Source organism: Amblyraja radiata, chromosome 29, assembly GCF_010909765.2.
Source record: "Amblyraja radiata isolate CabotCenter1 chromosome 29, sAmbRad1.1.pri, whole genome shotgun sequence".
In the NCBI taxonomy this organism is placed as follows: domain Eukaryota; kingdom Metazoa; phylum Chordata; class Chondrichthyes; order Rajiformes; family Rajidae; genus Amblyraja; species Amblyraja radiata.
In genome coordinates this window covers 31,315,342-31,338,384 of record NC_045984.1, presented here as the reverse complement: position 1 = coordinate 31,338,384, position 23,043 = coordinate 31,315,342, and the positions used below count along the sequence as shown (strand labels likewise).

At 40.5% G+C, this 23,043-nt stretch overlaps 1 protein-coding gene across 3 annotated transcripts in view; it reads left to right on the top strand.

Annotated features, from left to right (window-relative positions):
• The window catches only part of ranbp3 (RAN binding protein 3), an 86,046-nt gene that overhangs the window by 38,896 nt on the left and 24,107 nt on the right, over positions 1-23,043 (top strand). For 2 of the 3 annotated variants that reach the window (XM_033047171.1, XM_033047170.1), the window contains 3 exons: positions 12,677-12,769; positions 17,593-17,711; positions 20,883-21,032. In XM_033047171.1, coding sequence (XP_032903062.1) covers positions 12,677-12,769; positions 17,593-17,711; positions 20,883-21,032 — 362 coding nt within the window. The remainder of the gene's footprint in view (positions 1-12,676; positions 12,770-17,592; positions 17,712-20,882; positions 21,033-23,043) is intronic. The other variant, XM_033047172.1, reaches the window with a different exon arrangement.

Below are 23,043 nucleotides of genomic sequence, written 5' to 3'. Positions count from 1 at the left end.
ATGATCCAATAGTTTCTACAACAGCAATGTTGCCTCTGCCTCGGCACGGTGGTGCAGCGGTAGAGTTGCTGCCTTACAGTGCTTGCAACGCCTGGTTCGATCCTGACTACGGGTTTGTACGTTTTCCCCATGACTGCGTGGGTTTTCTCCGAGTTTCCTCCCACGCTCCAAAGACGTGTAGGTTAATTGGCTTGGGTTTGTATACTTGGTGTAAGTATAAATTGTCCTTAGTGTGTGTAGGCTTGTGTTAATGCATGGGGATCGCTGGTCGGTGTAATCTCGGTGGGTCGAAGGGCCTGTTTCCCCGCTGTATCTCTAAACTAAACTATAAAATCCAAAGGTATTTTGAGGATATGTAGACATTTTAAACTAGGCATGTTTGGAAAGGACAGAGTACTGAAAGCTTGGCATGTTACTTTTTCCTGAAGTAATTTGAATTGAGAAAGTTGCTTAAGAACATTTATGGGCAATGTAAAACGCACTGTTAGTGGAAGTAGCTCAAACAACGGTACTGTATTTGTGTTAAAACCCTGTTGAAGTTCTAACTTGTAGCAAATACCAAATCATACAATATTGAGCAGATGCATCTTCTAATGTCTTTTAAAGAAGTACATTTCTGTGCAAATCAATTATTTATTTGGTGTTCTTTTATTCAATTTGATTTTACATAAAGCAAATGATGGCATTAAACTGCAAATATCAATACTTACAGGCCTGCCTAATTATTGCAAGAGACTGATGTATACGTGTGAACATGTTTCAGTGGTATATATGGGACTGACCAACTATCAGTGTTGGCTTCGTATCTAAGTAGCCCTTTCCCAGAGATTAGATATGCTCGTGTGCATGTATCCCTAATTGTAGTAACAAACTGCGTGCGTGTATGTGTGTGTCTTTATATAGTTGTATTTACAGGAATTTTTGTTGCACAAATAAATGAGAACATATATGCTGTTGGGCATTATATTTAATACTGTTTAAACATGATTGAAGTTATTAGCTGAAACATTTCCTTGTGGAAAAAAGTTGGACTCTTCAGGTTTCTTAACAACATAAATATTGGATAGCAACCTCCTTATCTGACACATTCTTGAATTTTCAGCACCATTGTGTGTATCAACACATAGTGGAAAATAATTACAAAAACAATACCCAGATAAGAGATTATTTTTGTTGTTTTACACTTTCACTCGAGGAATAAATTGATTTGCTACTGAGTGTGCTAAGCTCTGAGAATTTTGCACAGTTAGCATTACTATCAATGGGGCAGAAACTACAGCACAAATACAGTAACTTGCATTAATAGGTTAATATTGGGTATGCCTTTGTAGTTGATTTCCAGGCATGATATTTAAGGCCGCCGGTCTCCAAAGGTTGATCTATGAGGCGTGGCAGGCGTTTCTAATAGGATATCAAGGCAATTTTGAATCTTTAGTGTTGTGATTTAATTTTCTGCACTTTGAAATCTTCTGAATTAGGAATGTTCTGGTTAATGTGGCGCAAATGTAAAATTTACTACAGCGAAGCATTGTACAATCTAAGCAGCAGCATATTTGACCCATCAACCTCCGTTAGTTTTCTTCTGAGCATCTTATTTAATTCCATTTATCTTGTTGCACGCAGCCCATAATAATTTTGTAATGAAAGATCGAAGACATAAAATAGTTTTGCAATATTTTGTGACAGAATATGCATTCTAATAGCCCTCTGTGTTCAGAAATTGATTTCAATTCCAATTTAGTTATTTTTGTGATTTATTTAAAATTTGGGCTTTTTGCTTCATGCAGTGGAAATAACTTTGATAACTTACCTCACCATATCCTAAATGTTTTTTTTGTGGAAAAATACGTAGACTCTGGGTCTGTTGCCTCTAGCTAATCATAGAATATCATACTTTAAAAGTATTTTAAAAATTGCAACAACCTTTGGTGTTTGGAGTTTTCTTTAAAGGAATGCTTGAATTAAATAACCTTGTTCTCTGCAGTGTGTGATTTGTGATTGAATTCCTACATCAATAGCAAGTTTAGTTAAGGATATGCTGTAATTTAATTGCAGGCAGTAGATGCCCCTCATTCTTGGAAATGGAAATATGTGATGTGGAAGCTTCCTAAATTAGTGAGCCTTTCCACTGTATTTGCTTATATGGTGCCTCGGTTCCTTTTTGGTAAATACTTTTATTAAAATGTAATTTACCAGTGTAGTGTTTGTCCAATTCTCTGAAAACATCAATACGAAGATGCTGGATCAGTTATTAAAGCCGTATTCTTCATAGTCAGGTGTAAATGTTTCATTCCATAGAATATCAAGCAAGGAATATTTGTTTGGACCAAATATTCCATATTGGCTTGCATTCCCCACTTGATCATCAATTCTAAATGCATATATTCACTTTGTAATCATATATTTCTCCTTTACCTCAGTCATATATCTATTCTTAAATGTTGTCATCGTTTCTGCTTCATTGACCATCTCTGCTCTACCAGTCAGTCAGTATCGGCACCTGTTAACCTGATGAAAGCCATCTTAAAGTCGATCAATCACCCACTCTTATCAGGAAGCAATAATGTTTAAGTTGATCCATCCATCTTGTTCCTTATTACTAGTCACAATTGTCAAATTGCTTGCCAATTGTCAAATTGCTTGCTAGATATATGTTAGTTTGTACTTGGTATCTAGATATATGTTAGTTTGTACTTGGTATCATATAAGTTGGCCCAGGTTTAAATGGTTACTTGATAAAGACCTTCAACAACCGGAAAATGTCATAATAATTTTAAACTCATTCATCAAATACTTTCTTAAGTTAAGGTGAACAAATAATTTCTTAACATCTCATATTTGAACAAAAAATGTCTAAACCCTCCAGGCACGTGTTTTTCCTGTTATCTGTGTTCAGCTCTCTTAGTTGTCTGTTTATTCTAGTTGTATTATGTAACATTCCATGTATGATTGGCATATCCTCAATTTATTGCAGAACAATCATTTATTTAGCTTTTCAAAAATAAAATGTATCTGTTGATAGAACATCCACAATGATTTTCTGGGTTTGCAATATATCTTGTAACTGGATAAATATAGTGGCATATATCGATGTTGTGTTCACATGCCAATTTTTATTTAATGTGTGTATCTGCATCTTACACGTTCTTTCCGAATGCAAGGGAAATAAGTAGACTACAGGGAAAGCATATTGTAACAGGCATTTATATTATGTGCATTAATTTTTAACAATTCTGACTTTCAACGGCAAATTTAAAAAAAAAGTTTATTTCTAGTATTCTTCTGAGGACTAAATCTCGGGCATTCAAGCCTGGCGATGCAGAGTCATACAGGAAGTCCAGATACCACCTTGATAAGGACATCAATAAGGCTAAAAGGGATATTTGTTCCAAACTGGAGGATGTTCGGCAGCTGTGGCAGGGCTTTCACGCCATCACTGCCTACAAGGGGAAACCAGGGGGAAGCTCAAGCGACAATGAGGCATTGCTCCCAGATGAGCTCTTAGTGTTCTCCGCACGCTTTGATAGAGAGAACCCCACCTGGACCCCAATTGCCCCCAATAGTATTACAATCACAGTCACAGGGGCGACTACAGAAAATCCTTCAGGAGGGTGAACCCTCGGAGAGGGCCTGGACCAGATGGTATACCTAGTCATATTCGTAAAAGTTGTGCAGACCAACTTGCGGAAGCTTTTGCGGACATCTTCAACCTCTCACTACTGAAGTTTGAGGTTCCTCCTGCTTTTTCCTGCAATAATTCTGGTGCCCAAGAGGAATAAGGTGATGTGCCTCAATGACTACCAACCGGTGGCATTAATGTCGATGTGATGAATTGCTTTAATAGGCTCGTTATGGTGCCTATCAACTCCTACCTTAACAAGAGACTGGAACCAATACAATTTGCGTACCACCACAACAGGTCAATGGAGGATGCGATCTCGCTGGCTCTCCACTCTGCGCTGGATCACTAGGACAATAAAAACACACACATCAGGATGTCATTCATAAACTACGGCTTGGCGTTTATCACAATCATCCCCTCCAAACTGGTTAGCAAGCTCAGGGAACTGGTTCTTTCCACATCCCTCTGCAACTGGATTATCGACTTCTTCATCAACAGACCACAATCTGTACAAATTGGGACCATCACTCCTTGTTAACCATCAGCACAGGAGCACCTCAAAGCTGCGTGCTCAGCCCCCTGCTATACTCATTCTATATTCATGACTGTGTAGCCGGACACAGTTGCAACTTGCAATCTTCAAATTTGTTGACGACACTACCGTTGTTGGACGAATTACAGGTGACGATGCGCCACAGTAGAGGTGGGCGATCGATCGATCGACTGACCAAATGGTGCCAGCACAACAACCTTGCTCTCAACGACTCAACCAAGGAACTGATAGTTGACTTTGGAAGAGAAAGGTCGTGGATCCACAGACATCACTTCATCAACGGGATGGAGGTGGAGAGAGTCATAAACCTCAAATTCCTGGGTGTGTTTATCTCTGAAGATCTCTCCTGGACCCAGCACATTGATGCAATCATAAGGAAAGCCCATCAATGCCTCGACTTCTTTAGAAGATTTAGGAGCTTTGGTATGTCAGCGAATAGTCTTTTGAACTTCCACAGGCGTACAATAGAGAACACGTTGACTGGTTGCATCACGACCTGGTTCGGTAACTCAAACTCCCAGGAGCAAAGAAGATTGCAAAAAAATGGTTAAAAACTGCCCTGTCCATCACGGCTACTGACCTCCCCACCATTGAAGGGATCTACCAGGTGTTGCTGCCTCAAAAAGGCAGCCAGCATCATCAGAGGCCCATACCACCCTAACCATGCTCTCATTTCACTCCTGCCATCGGAAAAAAGGCATAGGAGCCTCAAAACTGCAACATCCAGGTTCAAGAGCAGCTTCTTCCCCAGAGCCATCAGGCTATTTGACACTATTGCCTTCAAATAGGCTGCAAACTACATAGACTATATACATATCTGTGTGCTGCTGCAGGTTAGATTTTATAGTTGCATGTCGGGACATAAGACAATAATAATATCTATCCTGATGATTTTAATTTGTTTTGGGGTTGAATGATTTGGTCAGGTATTATGTTTGCAGTAAATATTAATAGTTGAACAGGTTGTTGCCATTTCACCCCTTTTTCATTCCTATTGATTTTTTCCACTGTAAACCTATTGGGTTTAATTTGATTGGTGACAAAGGTCAGACTTGTTTGTCACTCTGCAGATGGATTTTAAGAATAATAATTTGCCTTGGGTTAATTTTATAATGTTTCTAAAGATTTTCTTAGAGTACCTTGGTATTAAAATACAACTATCTTTGTTTTAATAAGTTGGAATATCTTCTAATAGAATCAAACTAGTTAACTTTTGAGGGTGAAGTACAGGCCTATATGATGCAATCCAAATTATTCAAACAAACTATTTCCTGGAAACACTGTGAACAAAATTCAGAAGTTCTGTTGATTTGTATGTTGTATAAGGTGTGTGGAATTGCCCTCTAACCAGCCTGAGTATTGAGTAATATCTAAAATAAATCTCTGCTTGGACACACAACTGCTTGAATATTGTGTGGAAAGGAACTGCAGATGCTGGTTTAAACTGGAGGTAGACACAAAGTGCTGGAGTAACTCAGCGGGTCAGACAGCATGTCTGGAGACAAGGAATAGGTGATGTTTCGGGTCGAGACCCTTCTTCAGAACATTGATGGTTAAAAAACAGGCCAGGAAACCTCCCGTCTTATTCTGCTGGATTTGCATGGTGATCCCTTCTGAGTTTAAGGAAAAGGAAATTATTTGTTGGGAGAACTGCACAAAATAAATGTTACTAGGAGAAATGAAACAATAATTATCAAACTTAATTGCAAAGGAGAATGGTGACTTTGCATCCATGTCTAATGGCAATTGAATGTAATATGGCAGCAATCTGGCTAGCTTGCAAGAGGAGGATCTTGACATAAGACAAAGGAACAGTTAAATTAATTGGGCTCATCGAGATTCCTCGATTGAAAGAAAGGAAGGCATGCTAATGATTAATTCCATTAACCAGTAATGTACACAAAATAAAGTAAACAAGTATACTTTTTCATTGGTTTTATGTTATTCTTTAAAAGATCTAAAAATATATATGTTGTAATGGATAGTTTTTAGCTGGAGGATGGTGAAGCAGGTGGAGAATGTTGAAGCTGGTGGAGGGTGGTGAAGCTATAACAATTCAGTATTCTGAAAGATACTCTGCAAATGTAGGGAAATGAAATCCACAAGAAGACTTGGTTTTCTTCACGGATGTGAATGTTGTTGGCAACTACAGGGTTTATTATTTGGAAGTGGTGGTAGTGAGTCACTCGTTGAATTACTTCTGCTCTTTTGGAGATTGAGGAACCACGCATTTTGAGGGTGTCGGAGGTTATGGGGAAAAGGCATGACAATGGGGTTGAGAAGGAAAGATAGATCGGCCATGACTGAATGACAGAGTAGACTTGATGGGCAGAATGACCTCATTCTGCTCCTATGACTTTCGAACTTATGAACTGTTGTTATGAACTGTTGTTCCATAATTTAGCTCAGAGAGTAGATGCGATGTGGTGGCGTTCCCTTGTCCTTGTTCTTCCTAGCAGTAGAGGCTCTGTGTTTAGGTGGCACTTTCGTGGCAGCTTTAGTGAGTGATTACAATGCACTATGTAAATGGTATACACTGCAGGCATGATGTGCCATTGTTGGAGAGAGTGCATTTTAAAGATGGTGATAGGATGGCAGTAAAGCAAGTTGTTTTGTACAGGGTGATGCTCATCTACTTGGTTCTCAGCTATTTGGTGTTAAGCAGACCATCAAATCTGCTTCCTCCAAAGTATGAAACAAAGTGTATAGAAAGGAACTGCAGATGCTGATTTATACTGAAGATAGAGACAAAGTGCTGGAGTAACTCAACGGGTCAGGCAGCATCTCTAGAGAACAAGGATCAGTGCCATTTCAGGTCAGGACCCTTCTTTGGACTGAAGGTATAGGGGTCCAGTTCCCTCCAGTCTGAAGAAGGGATCCAACCCAAAACATCACCCATCCTTTTCCTCCAGAGACGCTGCCTGACCCGCTGAGTTACTCCAGCACTTTGTGTCGATCTTCGTGAGGAACAAGGTACCAAGGCAATTTCATTGAGCAAAATAATCAATTATTTATTTTGGAAGGTAATATATTTCCTTCCTTCCTTTGAGAGGATTCAAACATTGCTATTAATAACCAACCTCAACATATATGGATCAGTTTCTAAATACCAAATTAGGGATTTTTTTCAGGATGCACGATATATTTTTGAACTTGCCTGGGCCATCTGTATTTTGTTCTCGCTTTACTATCCTAGTTACGGTTCTTGTATCAATATGATCTATAGCATTTTAATACATGTCATGTGTCTTCCAAGACATTTTAATAGCAAATAAGATTGAATATTTTCTTTCTTTGTTATGTCGTCTCCCTAGTCTTGGAACTTTTCATTATCAAGTGACCCTTTCTTTTTTTGTGCTTTTATGTGGCTTTGAGAGAATGATTCAAAGAGCTTCCTCATCCAAAATTGCAACTGCTATTAATTTGGAACAAGATAACATTTTGATTTGTAGCAACTGGGTCTCTTTATTGATGAGCACCTCATATTAGAACTTGTCTTCAGTAAGTGATTAATAGTAACCCAAATTCTCTTGGTTTTCAGCTTCTGTCATGCAAGACAAATGATTGTTTCATCTGTGGTCACACGATGAACAGTAGGTTGACCTGCTACACAAGATCATAAGCTTGGCAAAGAAACTTTGCCTGCTACAAGTCCAGAATATTTGGATCATTTTCGACCTACGTTTTGCATTTTGACTCGTGCTGAAGTAACTCTTAAATGGCATCTGATGGTGGATTTGTTTTGACCATTTCAGCATAACTTGTAGGAAACAAAATTTCAAGGAGGCTATCTTCCATGAATCATCTTTGGTGCCATGCATGGAGTCATAGAGTTATACAGCAGACAAAATGGGCCCTTCGGCCCAAATCGCCCTTGCTGACTAAGATGTCTATCTTAGCTAGTTGTATTCGCTTGCATTTGCCCCATAACTCTGAAACTTTTCTGTTCCTCGAGATGCATATTGCTTTTAGAATGCCCAATGATGTTGTTTCCTTGCATTGTGTTGGTTTCTCTGATGATCAATACATCTGCAGGAATCGGCAGAGGAAGCAGTAAATGGAAGTTGTTAAAGCAGTTCAAGTGTTGCTTCTCTAACTTATTGGATTTCAAAGACTAGGTAAATAATGTATTTGAGGCCTTTGTATCAGTAATTCCCTCTGCATAAATTCTTGTAAGCTTACTGCATTTTAATTATTTGATGTAGCACAACAAAATTCTGTCATTGGGTAATACACCACTGAAACAGGCCCCTCGGCCCAGCTCATCCATGCCAAAACAAGATGACATTAAAGCTAGCCCATTTGCTTGCATTTGACCCATATCCCTCCAAACTATTTCTATCCATGTACCTGTCCAAATATCTTTTAAATTGTATTTTTGTGCCTGCCTCAACTACTGTTTCTGGCAGCTGGTTCCATATGCATGCCATCCTCAGTTCCCTCACTTGTCCCATGCTGGCCTTCATAAATACTGGTGCCGCATTAGCCACACTCTGTTCTGGAACCTGAACTGTGGCTAAAAACAATGCAAATATCTCTGCAATGGCCTCTGCAATTTCTTCCCTAGCTTCCCACGAGGTTTGAGGATACGAAGGTGGCCAGGCCCTGAGCTTTATCCACCTGAATGCACATTAAGACCGTCCATGCCTCCTCTTTGATCATTTGTCCTTGGTCCAAGACATCACAATCCCTATGCCGCAGTTCCATCGCTTCAATGATCGACTCCACAGTAAAATCACATGAGAAATATTTATTAAACTCTCACCTACTTCCTGTGGACATGTTGATCTTTAAGGGGGCTTTTCTCTCACATTAGCACCCTTAAATTAACGTGTACCACATATATTCACCTCTAAAAATCCTGAAAGGAAATGAGAATTAGGCGCTATTGTTCCTGTAATCAGCTAATAGAACTGAAATGTGACCCAATTCCATTCAATGGTTTAAAGAGGATACAGGGCTACAGCCTTTGATGAGTACCCTTTTCATTTTAAGTGACAACGTTGACATTTCTTTGAGAGGTTGGCTGAAATAAATAACGCTAATGGATTCGCAAAATGAAATACGCCCTCTGCCTCCAACAAGGATGCCATCCTTTTTCCAAATATTTTTGCCTCGTCTGCTGTCAAGATAAGGCCTTCTACTCTTCGAAATGTCCTCCTCGTGGGAACATGGCTTCCACTTTGCTGTAGTTTGTACAGCCTCACGCACATTACCTCCATTTCCCACAGACAAAAACAGTAATAGAGTTTTCTTGGTCCTCATCTTTCATCCCACCAGTATCCATATCCAACATATCCACTGCAATTTCCCACAGCTCTAACGTGATCCCATAACTAGTCTTCCCCTCTACCCCCTCCCCCCGCCATATTCCCTTTCTGCTTTTGCAGCGACCAGCTTCTTTGTTAATTTCTGTTATTTGTTATTTGGTACTCATGATGTGGCCTCTTACATTCACATAACCAAGCATCGACAGTCATCCCTTTGTCTTGTTTGCTCTTGTCTGCAATGGCCACCCTGAGATTCTGATTGCATATCATTATAACTCTCCTTTCTATTCCCACACTAACCTGTCAATTCACTGCATTCTCCAATGTTACAAACGCACGGTAGCGCAGACAGTACAGTACAGCGCCAGAGACCTGGGTACGATCCCAACTACAGGTGCTGTACGTTCTCCCAGTGACCGCATGGGTTTTCTCTGAGATCTTCAGATTCATCCCACACACCAAAGACGTCCAAGTTTGTAGGTTAATTGGCTTGGTATAGATATAAATTGTCCCCACTGTGTGTAGGATAATGTTAATATGCGGGCATTGCTGGTTGGTGCGGACTCGGTGGGCTGAAGGGCCTGTTTCTGCACTGTATCTCTAAAACTTAAAACTAAATGGAAAACAATATCTCGTGTTCAACTTGGGTGGCTTACAGCCCAAATCTGCAAACACTATATTTTCCGATTTTAACCCATACCCTCTTTGTGTTCTACTCCCATAGCACACATCCATTCACCTAGTTTTCTTTTCCTCTCTGCACGTTCCCCATCTTGTCCTCCACCCGATTCCATCATTACTTCCTATCTAACACCTGCCAGTCTCTATTCCACACCCTTCCCCACCTCTTGCTGGTGTTTCTGGCAATCATTTTTTCTTCCATCTCGATCATGATGCAAGATTCTGCCCAAAATATCAAATTACATCCTTATGACTTAATACAGTGCCCTCCGTAATGTTTGGGACAAAGACCTATCATTTATTTATTTGCATCCGTACTCCACAATTTGATATTTGTAATTAAAAAAATCACGTGGTTAAAGTGCACATTGTCAGATTTCATTAAAGGGTATTTTTATACATTTTGGTTTCACCATGTAGAAATTACAGCAGTGTTTATACATAGTCCTCCCATTTCAGGGCAGCATAATGTTTGGGGCACAGCAATGTCATGTAAATGAAAGTAGTCATGTTTAGTATTTTGTTGCATATCCTTTGCATGCAATGACTGCTTGAAGTCTGCAATTCATGGACATCACCATTTGCTGGGTGCCTTCTCTGGTGATGCTCTGTCAGGCCTGTATTACAACCATCTTTAGCTTATGCTTGTTTTGGGAGCTAGTCCCTTTCAGTTTTCTCTTCAGCATATAAAAGGCATGCTCAAATGGGTTCAGATCGGGTGATTGACCATTGGTTAGTTTTGAAAGACTCCTTTGTTGCTTTAGCAGTATGTTTGGGATCATTGTCTTGCTGTAGAATGTACCGCAGGCCAATGAGTTTTGAGGCATTTGTTTGAACTTGAGCAGATAGGATGTGTCTATACACTTCATAATTCATTATGCTACTACCATCAGCAGTTGTATCATCAATGAAGATGTGAGCCAGTACCTTCAGCAGCCATACATGCCCAGGCCATAACACCCCTACCACCGTGTTTCACAGATGAGGTGGTATGCTTTGGATCTTGGGCAGTTCCTTCTCTCCTCCATACTTTGCCATCACTCTGATATAAGTTCATCTTCGTCTCATCTGTCCACAAGACCTTTTTCCAGAACTATGGTTACTCTTTAAGTATTTCTTGGCAAACTGAAACCTGGCCATCCTATTTTTGCGGCTAACCAGTGGTTTGCATCTTGCAGTGTAGCCTCTGTATTTCTGTTCATGAAGTCTTCTGCGGACAGTGGTCAATGACAAATCCACACCTGACCCCTGAAGAGTGTTTCTGATCTGTCGGACAGGTATTTGGGGATTTTTCTTTATTATAGAGAGAATTCTTCTATCATCAGCTATGGAGGTCTTCCTTGGCCTGCCAGCCACTTTGCGATTAATAAGCTCACCAGTGCTCTCTTTCTTCTTAATGATGTTCCAATCAGTTGATTTTGGTAAACCTAAGGTTTGGCTGATTGATGTCACTAACAGTTTTATTCTTGTTTATCAGTCTCATTATGACTTCTTTGATTTTAATTGACACAACTTTGGTCCTCATGTTGATAAACAGCAATAAAAGTTTACAAAGGTGATGGAAAGACTGGAGGAAAGACTGTGTGCTGAGAGCTCTCTTATACCTGCATTAAGGAGGCAATTTAACACACCTGAGTAATTACAAACACCTGTGAAGCCATGTGTCCCAAACATTATGATGCCCTGCATATATATAAACACTGCTGTAATTTCTACATGGTGAAACGAAAATGTATAAAAATGGCCTTTAATAAAATCTGACAATGTGTACCTTATCCACATGTGATTTTTTCTATTACAATTCTCAAACTGTGGAGTACAGATGCAAATAAATAAATGATGGGTCTTTGTCCCAAACACAATGGAGGACACTGTAGATGCTGCTTGACCACCTGACCTCTTCCAGCATTCTAATTTTAGCAAGTATCTGTTTTCACAGGTATTTCTAGACTAGTGGTCATTTGCACAATCTGATGTCATTTTTCTTCATGGTCTAATGACCATTTTCTCTCTCGAATATGTTGGTGAATTGTATGCCACTTGTACTTTATTCATCTGACTGCAGCATTGCATTAGCCATTGAACTTCAGCTGCAAATATTTGAAGAGTAAACTAGTTTTGAGCTGCAAAATAACAGCAATAATTGCATCCTCCTTTCTGTTAGGCATCTTTTTGGCATCAAACTACTGTGTTCATTTTAAACATCTTACTAACCAAAGCAGTACAGCTTCATTTCACACTCCAGTCATGCCACTGCTTGGAGCTTTAATCTCCTTGTGGACATTTTCCCAGATAGTGATGCTTTAGTGCAGTAAAATTCATAATTCACTTATTTTGTTTTCGAACTACCAGTTTACATCCCCATTTTACTTTATAGCTCCATGACCTGCAGCGGACACTGTTCAACAGGAGGAATGACTGTCTTCATACAGTGCTCCTTAACACGACAACATTATGTTGCACTAGACTAGAATTGCAGCTTTATTCAACGCAGTATGCTTGAATGAGAACAAAGCTGAGGTGATGTAAATCAGTTGTTTGGTCTTGCAGGTCTTCCTAGTCAGAAGTCCAAGGAGCAGCAACGGAGAGTGCTACGTCCAGCTGTCCTGCAGCCACCACAGCCGAAGTCCTTTTCACAAAACGGTAACTGGTTGGAACTGCAATTCCTCTTTGTACTGTCTAGCCTCTCAGAAAATTTGTTGCCAATCTGCATATGCTACTAAAGCTGCATTTCCCCTTACAATATCCATCTAATTTATTAAAAGTAAATCTCAAAATGGCCTCGCCTGAAGTATGAGTTATTAATTCAAATTCCGTATGTTTGCTCACGTAAGCACAATTGTTTCATTGGTGTTTACGTTGAGTGTCAATTGTCAGAATTGGCTGTCTTTGTGTAATATTTTAGCTGCAGCTGTGATCAGCTGTGAACCTTCCTGGAAAAAATTTCAGTTTTCTGTATGTTTTTGTTTTTCTTTCCTTTCTCCCCTCCCCCCCCCCCCCCCCCCCCCCCCCCACCACCTCCCCCAGTGTGTGAGACCAAATAACTATTCTGCAAGTGACTATTTTTGTTCAAAGAACCAGCAAAAGTATAATGATGGGATTTATTTGAGAATCTTTCAGCTTACATTTTAACTTGCAAAGGAACGTCAGTTTAATTTTCATCTGCAAAATGACAGGTCGTCAAATTGACTTGAACGTCTGACACAATTTAAAGGTTATCCAGACATATCATGTCCTTCATAAAACCAGGATTCAGACTCAGAGCATTGAAGAAAGTATGGGAGCCAGCATGAAGATAAGTTAATTTGCACTTGTGTTTAGAGTCCAGGGCCTAACCAGTGAGCCAATTATTATTGAATGCACGAGAAAGTTTGAACAGTACAAAGTTCAAACTCTGAATTATTGTTTTGTAACTGTTACATAAAACCGTCTGGATTACGCTGCAGTTAATTGAATTATTGATAGACAAAATTGTTCTTTCTAAGGGCCATTCTTCATCTTTAACATCCACAGGTTCCATAAGTTCATAAGCAGAATTCCATATAAAATGATTGCTTGGTGCACATACATTCTTCATTTGCATGTCCCTTTATGCTGCTCATACATCATTATGAATTTAAACAATTACCATTCGTGATTTGACAGCATTAGCTGATGGAAAAGGCTCTATTCCTACAGGAGTTATAAAAGGGAAGAATGTACAGTACAATAATAAGGAGATGGGATGAAAGAATGGATGGAGGTGATTTTTTGAAACAAAGCAAAGAAATAGAATTCAACATTGATGGTAAACAGTGAAACAAGGTCAATAAGAAAAAGTAGTTGTACATAAACCACTGGAAGTAGTAACGAAATTTGAAAAGTGAGGAGAAACTAAGATAAGTGGAATCTTGATTTGTGATTCTTAGGATCATTCAATTTAATCTCTTGTCTGTTGATGGAAAATCATTGGCAAAATTCTCGATTAATGGTTTTGAACATGGCACAGTATATGATGTGCCCCACTGTAAAAATGCAGAATCATGTTAAAAAATGTACACAAAGGAAAAGAAAAGTAGCAATGTTTCTTTTGGCAGAAGGATAACTTGTTTTGTGCATTTCTCCTCGTAATTTCTCTAATTCCCCATTTTGAGCATTGTGTGTTTATTTATATTTTGATTATTGAATTAGTATATTGTATAAATAACTAATTTCCATGAAGCATTAGAAAATACATTAATCATTGAAGAGGATTGGGACCTCCAAACTAGTTGCTTCAGAAATTTGTATCGTGCTGCACATTGAGTGCGTTTTAAAAGATTGGTGCCCTTGAATTAAATACCACGAATCCCGGAGGTGTGTGTGTGTGTTAAAAAAAAAAGATTATATTGTTTCGTATGCAAGAGAACAATTGATCGATGAGCTGACCTTGTGGAAGAAAGTTAAAGTAGTGAATGATAAAAGGAGACTTTTCTCTTCAATAATGTAGACACTGAACCTTTGGTGAATTGCAAGCATTTAAAAGTTTCAATTCTTTAAGAAGGAACTGCAGATGAAGGAATTGCAGAACTGCAATTTGCAAAAAGGGTCTCGGCCCGAAACATCGCCTATTTTCTTCGCTCCATAGATGATGCCTCACCCGCTGAATTTCTCCAGTATTTTTGTCTTACCTCCAAAAGTTTCAACTGTTGTTTTTAGAAAGCTGTTCACATAGTTCTAACCATCGATGGACAAATGTTTATTCTGACGCACTGGCCCCATAATGTGACCAGTTGTCTGTGATCCCATTTTCTATATTCTAGGTCCAGTCAAGAGTGGGTTCTGGATCTCTGGTACATGATACATCTCACACACTAGTTTAATTGTTTCCGCATCTCTCCAACATGTTAGCATGAACCTTAAAAGGCTCTTTGGCATTAACCATACAAATATTTCTATGTGAATTTCCAGATGTGAAATGCAAGTAAGATGAGCCTACTTGATGGTACATGGATAGAACAGGTTTGAAGGGATATGGACCAGACGCAGGCAGGTGGGACTAGCGTAGCTCGGACATGTTGGCCGGTGTGGGCAAGTTGGGCCGAAGGGCCTGTTTCCACGCTGTAACACTCTATGACTACACTTGGTGTAAAATCAGTTTTGAAAGTTGATTACTCATTGTCTTTTAGAAAAATGCAAGACATGTTGTACTATAATATATTTTGTCATATTTGAAATTCTCATAAACTCGGCAATTTAAATCAAGTCAGTAAGTGCAAATAATGTTGTGTTGTGCTGGCGCAATTTACCTGCACCCAATTTTTTTAAGTGGGTGAAGTCTTTCAAACGTCAAACGTTTCCGAGCTATAAGTGCGTATAACGATTGCAGTATTTGTAGCACGCACTGCTACAAGCAAAACTAATTGTACTTTGTATCTATATGATCGAGGTATTGTTTGTGAGCCGTTGTATAGAATGCTACTCAAGTCAGCAGTACACAAATAAATAGTAATTCTGCTGATAGTTAATAAGGGATTATTCAGAAACCCTTGAAATTCATGTGTTTGGAAAATTATTTTTTCAAAGGTTAATTATTGTGATGTTTTTAAGTTGAGAATCCAGGCAGTGATTATTTTTGGACCATTATGAAGTTTACGAACAGTTTTCATAAGCTCAGAATGTCAGTAAATACCTTGCAGCCAGAGTATAGTTATTGTTGCACTGTACAGTGCAGAAGAACATCATTCAGGGCATTTTGCCTGTGCTGCCTCTTGTGTAGAAACAAAATATGAAGACATTATTATTGACCTTATCTTCCTTTGCCTTATTATCTAGTTTTCCCAAACATTTGCCGAGCTATCCCTTTTGACCTGCATCAAGAATAATTTTTAAAAAAACAAATTTTCCAAGAAATTTCAAAACAGTCATTAAAATGTAATGAATACCATTAGGACTGTTTCATCAAAAGGTCTGTGTGATTATTCATCCATAACCACCCAAAGAAATCATCTCCTGAACAGAAGATAGACACAAAATGCTGGAGTAATTCAGTGGGACAGGCAGCATCTCTGGATAGAAGGAATGGGTGATGTTTCAGGCTGCGACCCTTCGACAGACTGTATCTGGTCTTAAGAAGGGTCTCAACCTGAAACGCCACCCATTCTATCCAGAGATGCTGCCTGTCCTGCTGAGTTCAGGATTTTGTGTCTTTGGTTTAAACCAGCATTTGCAGTTCCTTCCTTCAACATCTCCTGAATAGAATTCTTTCCAACTCTTGAGTAATAAATCCCTTTCTATAGTGTGATGTCAGAGTTAGCTTTCTGTTTTTAATAGCCTCGTTTCTGGTGATATTATGGATTAATCATATATTCCTACCATCAACATTAAAGTAATTATGAAATTAGAAGAATGCACTGCCATTTTGTTGATGTACTCTTTTGAACCCTTGGACTTTAAGCGGAGCCATGGTCCGTTGATATTTAAACGTTACATGGATAACTGGGAGTTTACTTTGCCTGGGGGATAGCTCTTGGATTGCAATTTGGCTTGCTTGAAGAGACGGGAAATATCATCTACCCAAACTGGAATTGTCTTTACTTTCCCTGTATTTCCTCCTCCCTGACAGTTCTGCTCTCCAACTATACCCATGCAGCTGGGAGTAACGGAAAGCTGCAGAACGGCACGCCCCCGAATTGCTCACTAAATTTCCTTTGTACTGTGTATCCAGGCCACTCTCAAAAGTGGGAGTCACCAAAGAAATACTGGGTAAATTCAACAAAGCTGTTATTGCTAGCATGACTCTTGGAATAGGAGTACGTAATATCAGAAAATCGCCTTCTGATGTCCTCCTGTCAGTTGTCCATGCCAGGTTTTCAGCAAAACTCAGTATTAATGTTAAATCATTTCATAAACTACAGGGGCATCTAAGTCAGCAGAAGAGGTGGATGGTGTTAAAGGAGGTTGCGGGTGTTTTATTTTGGTGAGGAGGCAGATCTCACTGTAGCCTCCCAGTTCTACTGTTGGTGTTTATGGCTGATGGCAGGTTGTCCGCTTGTTTAGGTCTATGATTGTTTTATAAACACAGCAATAAACGAGGAAGTTGAAAAATAAGAAATGGAGGTTATGATCAAGCCATGCTAAATTCCAACTGGTGTTTTCTACCATGACATAGTTGAATCTGTGCAAGGAAATATCTCCATTGACGTTCCTGCAAGTGTGTGCCGTGCAAACCAGTCTCTCGTATGGCAGAACATTTATTTTGCTTATGAATACCATCTGGAGAATTTGCTCCTGATTTTTCACTTGGATGAATTCCATTGTGTGGTGCCAGTATTCTGCTTTTGTAAATGGAAGGGGCATTTGTAAATGCAGTACCGAATAAGCTGCATTCTACGGCCTTAACTTTTGTCTATATCCACACCTAATAACTATCTTAATTAATCCAAAGCCAAAAGTTCTATAAAACTGTAATTGGATCTGATTGTAGTCCAATTTGTTTTTATTTTCAGTTAACAGCAGTGGAACCAATGGTGTGAGCAAGCAATCGGAGGAAGGTACCATGGCCTCATCCATAAACCTGAATAGTACATCAGACAAAGAGAGTTCTACGACCACAATTAGTCACACGGTATGTAACATTGGTCTCGGTAGCTCAATTTATTGAGGTCGAGACATATAAACAAGAGTAATCCTCCTACAACACCAGAGGTTGTGTAGTGCATTATGATATCAGTAGCATATTGTTTATGTCATAGATGTTGATGCACCTGGTTACTCGAATGTAATTTAGTTATCTCACTGATCTTTCTACATGTTATTGCTGGTGCACATGGGGCAAAGTTGGTCTGTGGCTGCCTGGTCATGAATATGTAACAAAAGTGAATAGTTGAGCAGAGTCACTCAAAGTACCATCATCGCCATCATTGGGAGTGTACAATAATAACCCAGCAAGGACTCTTGTAATCCTCACATCCATTTTGGCATCAATGCAGTAGGAAAGAAGGGTGAGAGTTAACCATGCGCCATTATTGCTACGATCATTCAAAATTGTACCATACTGCCCCTTGTGGTTTGAAGTAGGTATGTAGAACCCAATCTAAGCCAATTTTGAGATGTCAGTTCTTTGAATGTTAGATTTTAAGAGTTTGTTATGAATGCAATGGTGCAAATTGTTTGGACCTCTGAAGAGATAGATGGCTGTGCCGGGGAACACAGCTTTCTGACTAAGTGCACTGGTGAATCATCTAATCCCCACTATAAAAAGACACAAAGTGCGTGAGTAACTCGGCAGATCAAGCAGCATTTCTAGAGGACATAGATGGGCGATGTTTCAGGTCGTGTCACTTCTTCAGACTGGTTGTAGTCGGGATGATAGCTAGAAATAGGGATGAGAAAGTCAGGCAGTTAGGTAGATACAGGAGAGGGGAGTTTGATGGGCAGATGGGTGGACAAAGGCATAGATAAATAGGCTGAGGTGGGAGATGTTGCCTGTCCTGCTACGCTACTCCAGCACTTTGTGTCTTTTTTTGTAAACCATCATCTGCGGTTTCTTGTGTCCCCAATCTTTTTCATTCCAGCCAAAATTGTTGAATACTAATTAGATAGGAATCGTAAGGTCATAAGGAATAGGAGTAGAATTAGGCCATTCGGCCCATCAAGTTTACTCCGCCATTCAATCATGACTGATCGATGATCTCTCCCTCCTAACCCCATTCTCCTGCCTTCTCCCCATAGTCTCTGACATCTGAATCCTTACTAATTTCCTCAGTAAATGTAAAGTTGATGTCCAGCCACACCACATTCTTCACTCGGTTTGCCAAATTCAGAACCGGTGATTAGTAATTCTTAATTTGCTCAGGTGTACCTTGTCTTCCCACAGATTTAACAGTTGTCCAAATTGGAATGAGACATGCCATAGAATAGGTAGAATGTCAATGTGGATCAGATTTTTATGGATGAAAGGACTAAAAATGTTATACAGAGGCTAAGGTGAAAAAAAGACAGATTTTGCAGGTGTAATACTAAAGTAAGCTGATGAACAAACCATAAATTTATACTTTAGATTGATTTCTGAAGATCACTGTTTGGAAAAGTAAACCTCTAACTACAATCTCAGTATTGCACTAAAGAAGTAATCGCCTTTCTTTTCTTTCAAATTTGCCTGTGGTTAATTGGAATCGAGAAGTTATCTATATAACTCAAACTACTTATTCAAAAGTCGACTTGTGTTTAACCAAAACCGGGAATTTAGAATTTCTAAGTTTTAGTTTTAACTTTCTTTTAAAACGATGTATTTAAAATTCTGCGTGAATGCGAAATTCAATAATGAGACACGGATTTGACCCTGACCACGGGTCTACAGAGTTTGTGCGTTCTCCCCGTGACCGCATGGGTTTTTCCCCGGGTGCACCGGTTTCCTCTTGCACTTCAAAGACATAGGAGTTTGTAGGTTAATTGGCTTTGGTAAAGATTGCAAATTGTCCCTCGTGTGTACGATAGTGATAGTGTATGGGGATTGCTGATCAGCGCAGACTCGGTGGGCCATAGGGCCTGTTTCTGCACTGTATAACTAAACCAAACACAAAGCATTCGTAGTAGGAGGAGGAACAGCCAATCCAAAGATGTCTGATGACCACAAGTCTACTTTATAGCAGGTCGCTGGATAATGATCAGGAGTGGGTATTGTGGCCAATTTATTTCCTTTCCCCTTGTTCATGGGCACTAATGGTCAATAGGAGAACCTGATGCAGTAAACTTGGGATAGACCAGGGATCGAACCTGGGATGATCTTTGTTTTATGGTTCAGCCCTACACTGGGCACTGGATTGCCAGTGGAGCCACATCTTAACCATTGGTATGCAGCTATCTATATATTGAGATTGACCAAATGAGGAAGATTATTTAACATTTGCCTGCAAAGATTCTGTGTGTATGCATATTAAATGTCTCCAGTCATAATAATGTTAAACCTTCGAGATGATCGTTGTTTTTTCTTGGCATGGCACCCTGAACTGTTATTTGAAAAAAGTTGACTTTGTTTATCAATCATTATTGCCTGTAGATTTGGGTTGAGATGGTATAGAAACATAGACATAGAAACATAGAAAATAGGTGCAGGAGTAGCCCATTCGGCCCTTCGAGCCTGCACCGCCATTCGATATGATCATGGCTGATCATCCAACTCAGTATCCCATCCCTGCCTTCTCTCCATACCCCCCGATCCCTTTAGCCACAAGGGCCACATCTAACTCCCTCTTAAATATAGCCAATGAACTGGCCTCAACTACCTTCTGTGGCAGAGAATTCCACAGATTCGCCACTCTCTGTGTAAAAAATGATTTTCTCATCTCGGTCCTAAAATACTTCCCTCTTATCCTTAAACTGTGACCCCTAGTTCTGGACTTCCCCAACATCGGGAACAATCTTCCTGCATCGAGCCTGTCCAACCCCTTAAGAATTTTGTAAGTTTCTATAAGATCCCCCCTCAATCTTCTAAATTCTAGCGTGTATAAGCCGAGTCTATCCAGGGTACACAAAAATGCTGGAGAAACTCAGCGGGTGCAGCAGCATCTATGGAGCAAAGGAAATAGGCGACGTTTCGGGCCGAAACCCTTCTTCAGACTGATCGAGTCTATCCAGTCTTTCTTCATATGAAAGTCCTGCCATCCCAGGAATCAGTCTGGTGAACCTTCTCTGTACTCCCTCTATGGCAAGAATGTCTTTCCTCAGATTAGGAGACCAAAACTGTACGCAAACTGTATGCAGAGTTTACTTTGAAATGGTGTCTCCACTCTTCCAGGACAACACAAAATCAGCATTCCCATCAGAGACCAAGAGCAACTGTGAAGTAGATGAGAAGAAAAAGGAGGAGGATAGCCAGGAATCGCCTGAGAAGCCCGAGGAGCAATCGAACTTCGTATTTGGCGAAAACCTTCGAAACAGAGTGAAGGTTTGTGTTATTACAATATTAACAATTCTCCATGCTTTTAGTTGTAGTTTTAGAGATACAGCGTGGAAATAGTGTTAATGTGCGGAGATGTTAATGTGCGGGGATCGCTGGTCGGCGCAGCCTCGGTGGGCTCTTCGGCCTCTACGCCGACCAGTGTTCCCCGCACATTAACACTATCCTACACACAATTTACATTTATTCCAAGCCAGTTAACCTACAAATCTGAGGTATACAAAAATGCTGGAGAAACTCAGCGGGTGCAGCAGCATCTACGGAGCGAAGGAAATAGGCAACGTTTCGGGCCGAAACCCTTCTCTGTATGTCTTTGGAGTGTGGAAGGAAACCGAAGATCTCGAAGAAAACCCAGTCAGGTCACGGGGAAAATGTACAGACAGCGCCTGTAGAGAGGATCGAACCCGGGTCTCTGGCGCTGTTAGGCAGCGACTCTACCGCTGCACCACCGTGCCACCCCCTGTGCTGATTCACTGACCAGTAAGGTCTTGCATGAGCACTTATTCTCTGGGTAAATTGAAGTTAAAGCAGTACATGATCTGCTGTGAAATTACCTGCTTGAAAATGTTACTGTTGCCGGATAGACAAGAATGTTGATGCATTGAGGTGGGGAATGTATGAGCATTATGCATCTGATGCTTCAGTGAGAATATTGGGGATGCTTCCAGTAATGAAGTCAAGCATCCGTTGTGTCCAAAGGATGAACTAATTAAGAGTGGGAAGAAATTGAAAAGATTACACTGAATAATAAGAAAGAACTTTGCAATGTGAAGATAATTTTGAACATTGATCGTAGCCATTAAGCATTTAGAGAATGCGAAAATTCGAATAACCTGGAGAAGGAAGTAAGTGACAGTAAATTGTGAAAATGAAAAATTATCATATGCGAGAAGTGGGGTTTGTGAAAATATTCTTGCTGCATTGACATGAATGAACATAGAAATATAGAAAAATAGGTGCAGGAGAAGGCCATTCAGCCCTTCGAACTAGCACCGACATTCAATATGATCATGGCTGATCATCTAAAATCAGTACCCCGTACCTGCTCTCTCCCCATATCCCTTGATTCCTTTAGCCCTAAGAGCTAAATCTAACTCTCTCTTGAAAACATCCAGTGAATTGGCCTCCACTGCCTTCTGTGGCAGAGAATTCCACAGATTCACAACTGTCTGGGTAGAGAAGTTTTTCCTCATCTCAGTCCTAAATGGCCGACCCCTTATTCTTAAACTGTGACCCCTGCTTCTGGACTATCCCAACATCGGGAACATTTCTCCTGCATCTAGCCTGTCCAATCCTTTAAGAATTTTATGTTTCTATAAGATATCCTCTCATCCTTCTAAATTCCAGTGAATTTAAGCCCAGTCAACCCATTCTTTTCGGAGGAGGAGCCATCTTGGGGAACGGCTGCTAACCAGCAGCCGTCCGTTTAATCCATTTTTGTTTCAGTTTTTAGTAAGTCTTGTCTTTCGTTTGTAGGAGAAATGGACTTCTTAATGTGGGGGGGAAGGAGGTAATCTTACTTCTAGGTCCCTACCTGGTCGGTGAGGCAGCTTTTTCTCCGGGCTGCCCGTCGACCCATCCTCGTGGCCTACCAGCAGGCTTGGAGCGCCGTTTCCTGGCGGGGACCGCCCAGCACCCCGGCTTCGGTGGCGGCACAGCGCTGGAGCGCTATCGTGGTGCGGAGCGGGCGATGCCTTGCCTGGGTCGCCACGCTGGATTGACGCGCTGGAGCTCCGGTGAGATGTGACCGCCGAGATCAACACCTCCGGGCTGCGGGTGTACGGAGCGGGCAGCGCCGTCTTTAACATCGGGAGCCTGGGAGCTCCAACCCGGTGCGTCCCTGTCGGCTTCGGAAGCCGACAATCCCCTGCTAGGAAGCGGCCGTTCCAGGTGGCCCAGCCACTGTGAGGACTCTCCCGACGCCGGGGCAACTCCACCCGGCCAGAACGGCCAGGAACATCGGGCCTCCATAGAGGCAATAGCGGTGGCCTCAAATAGG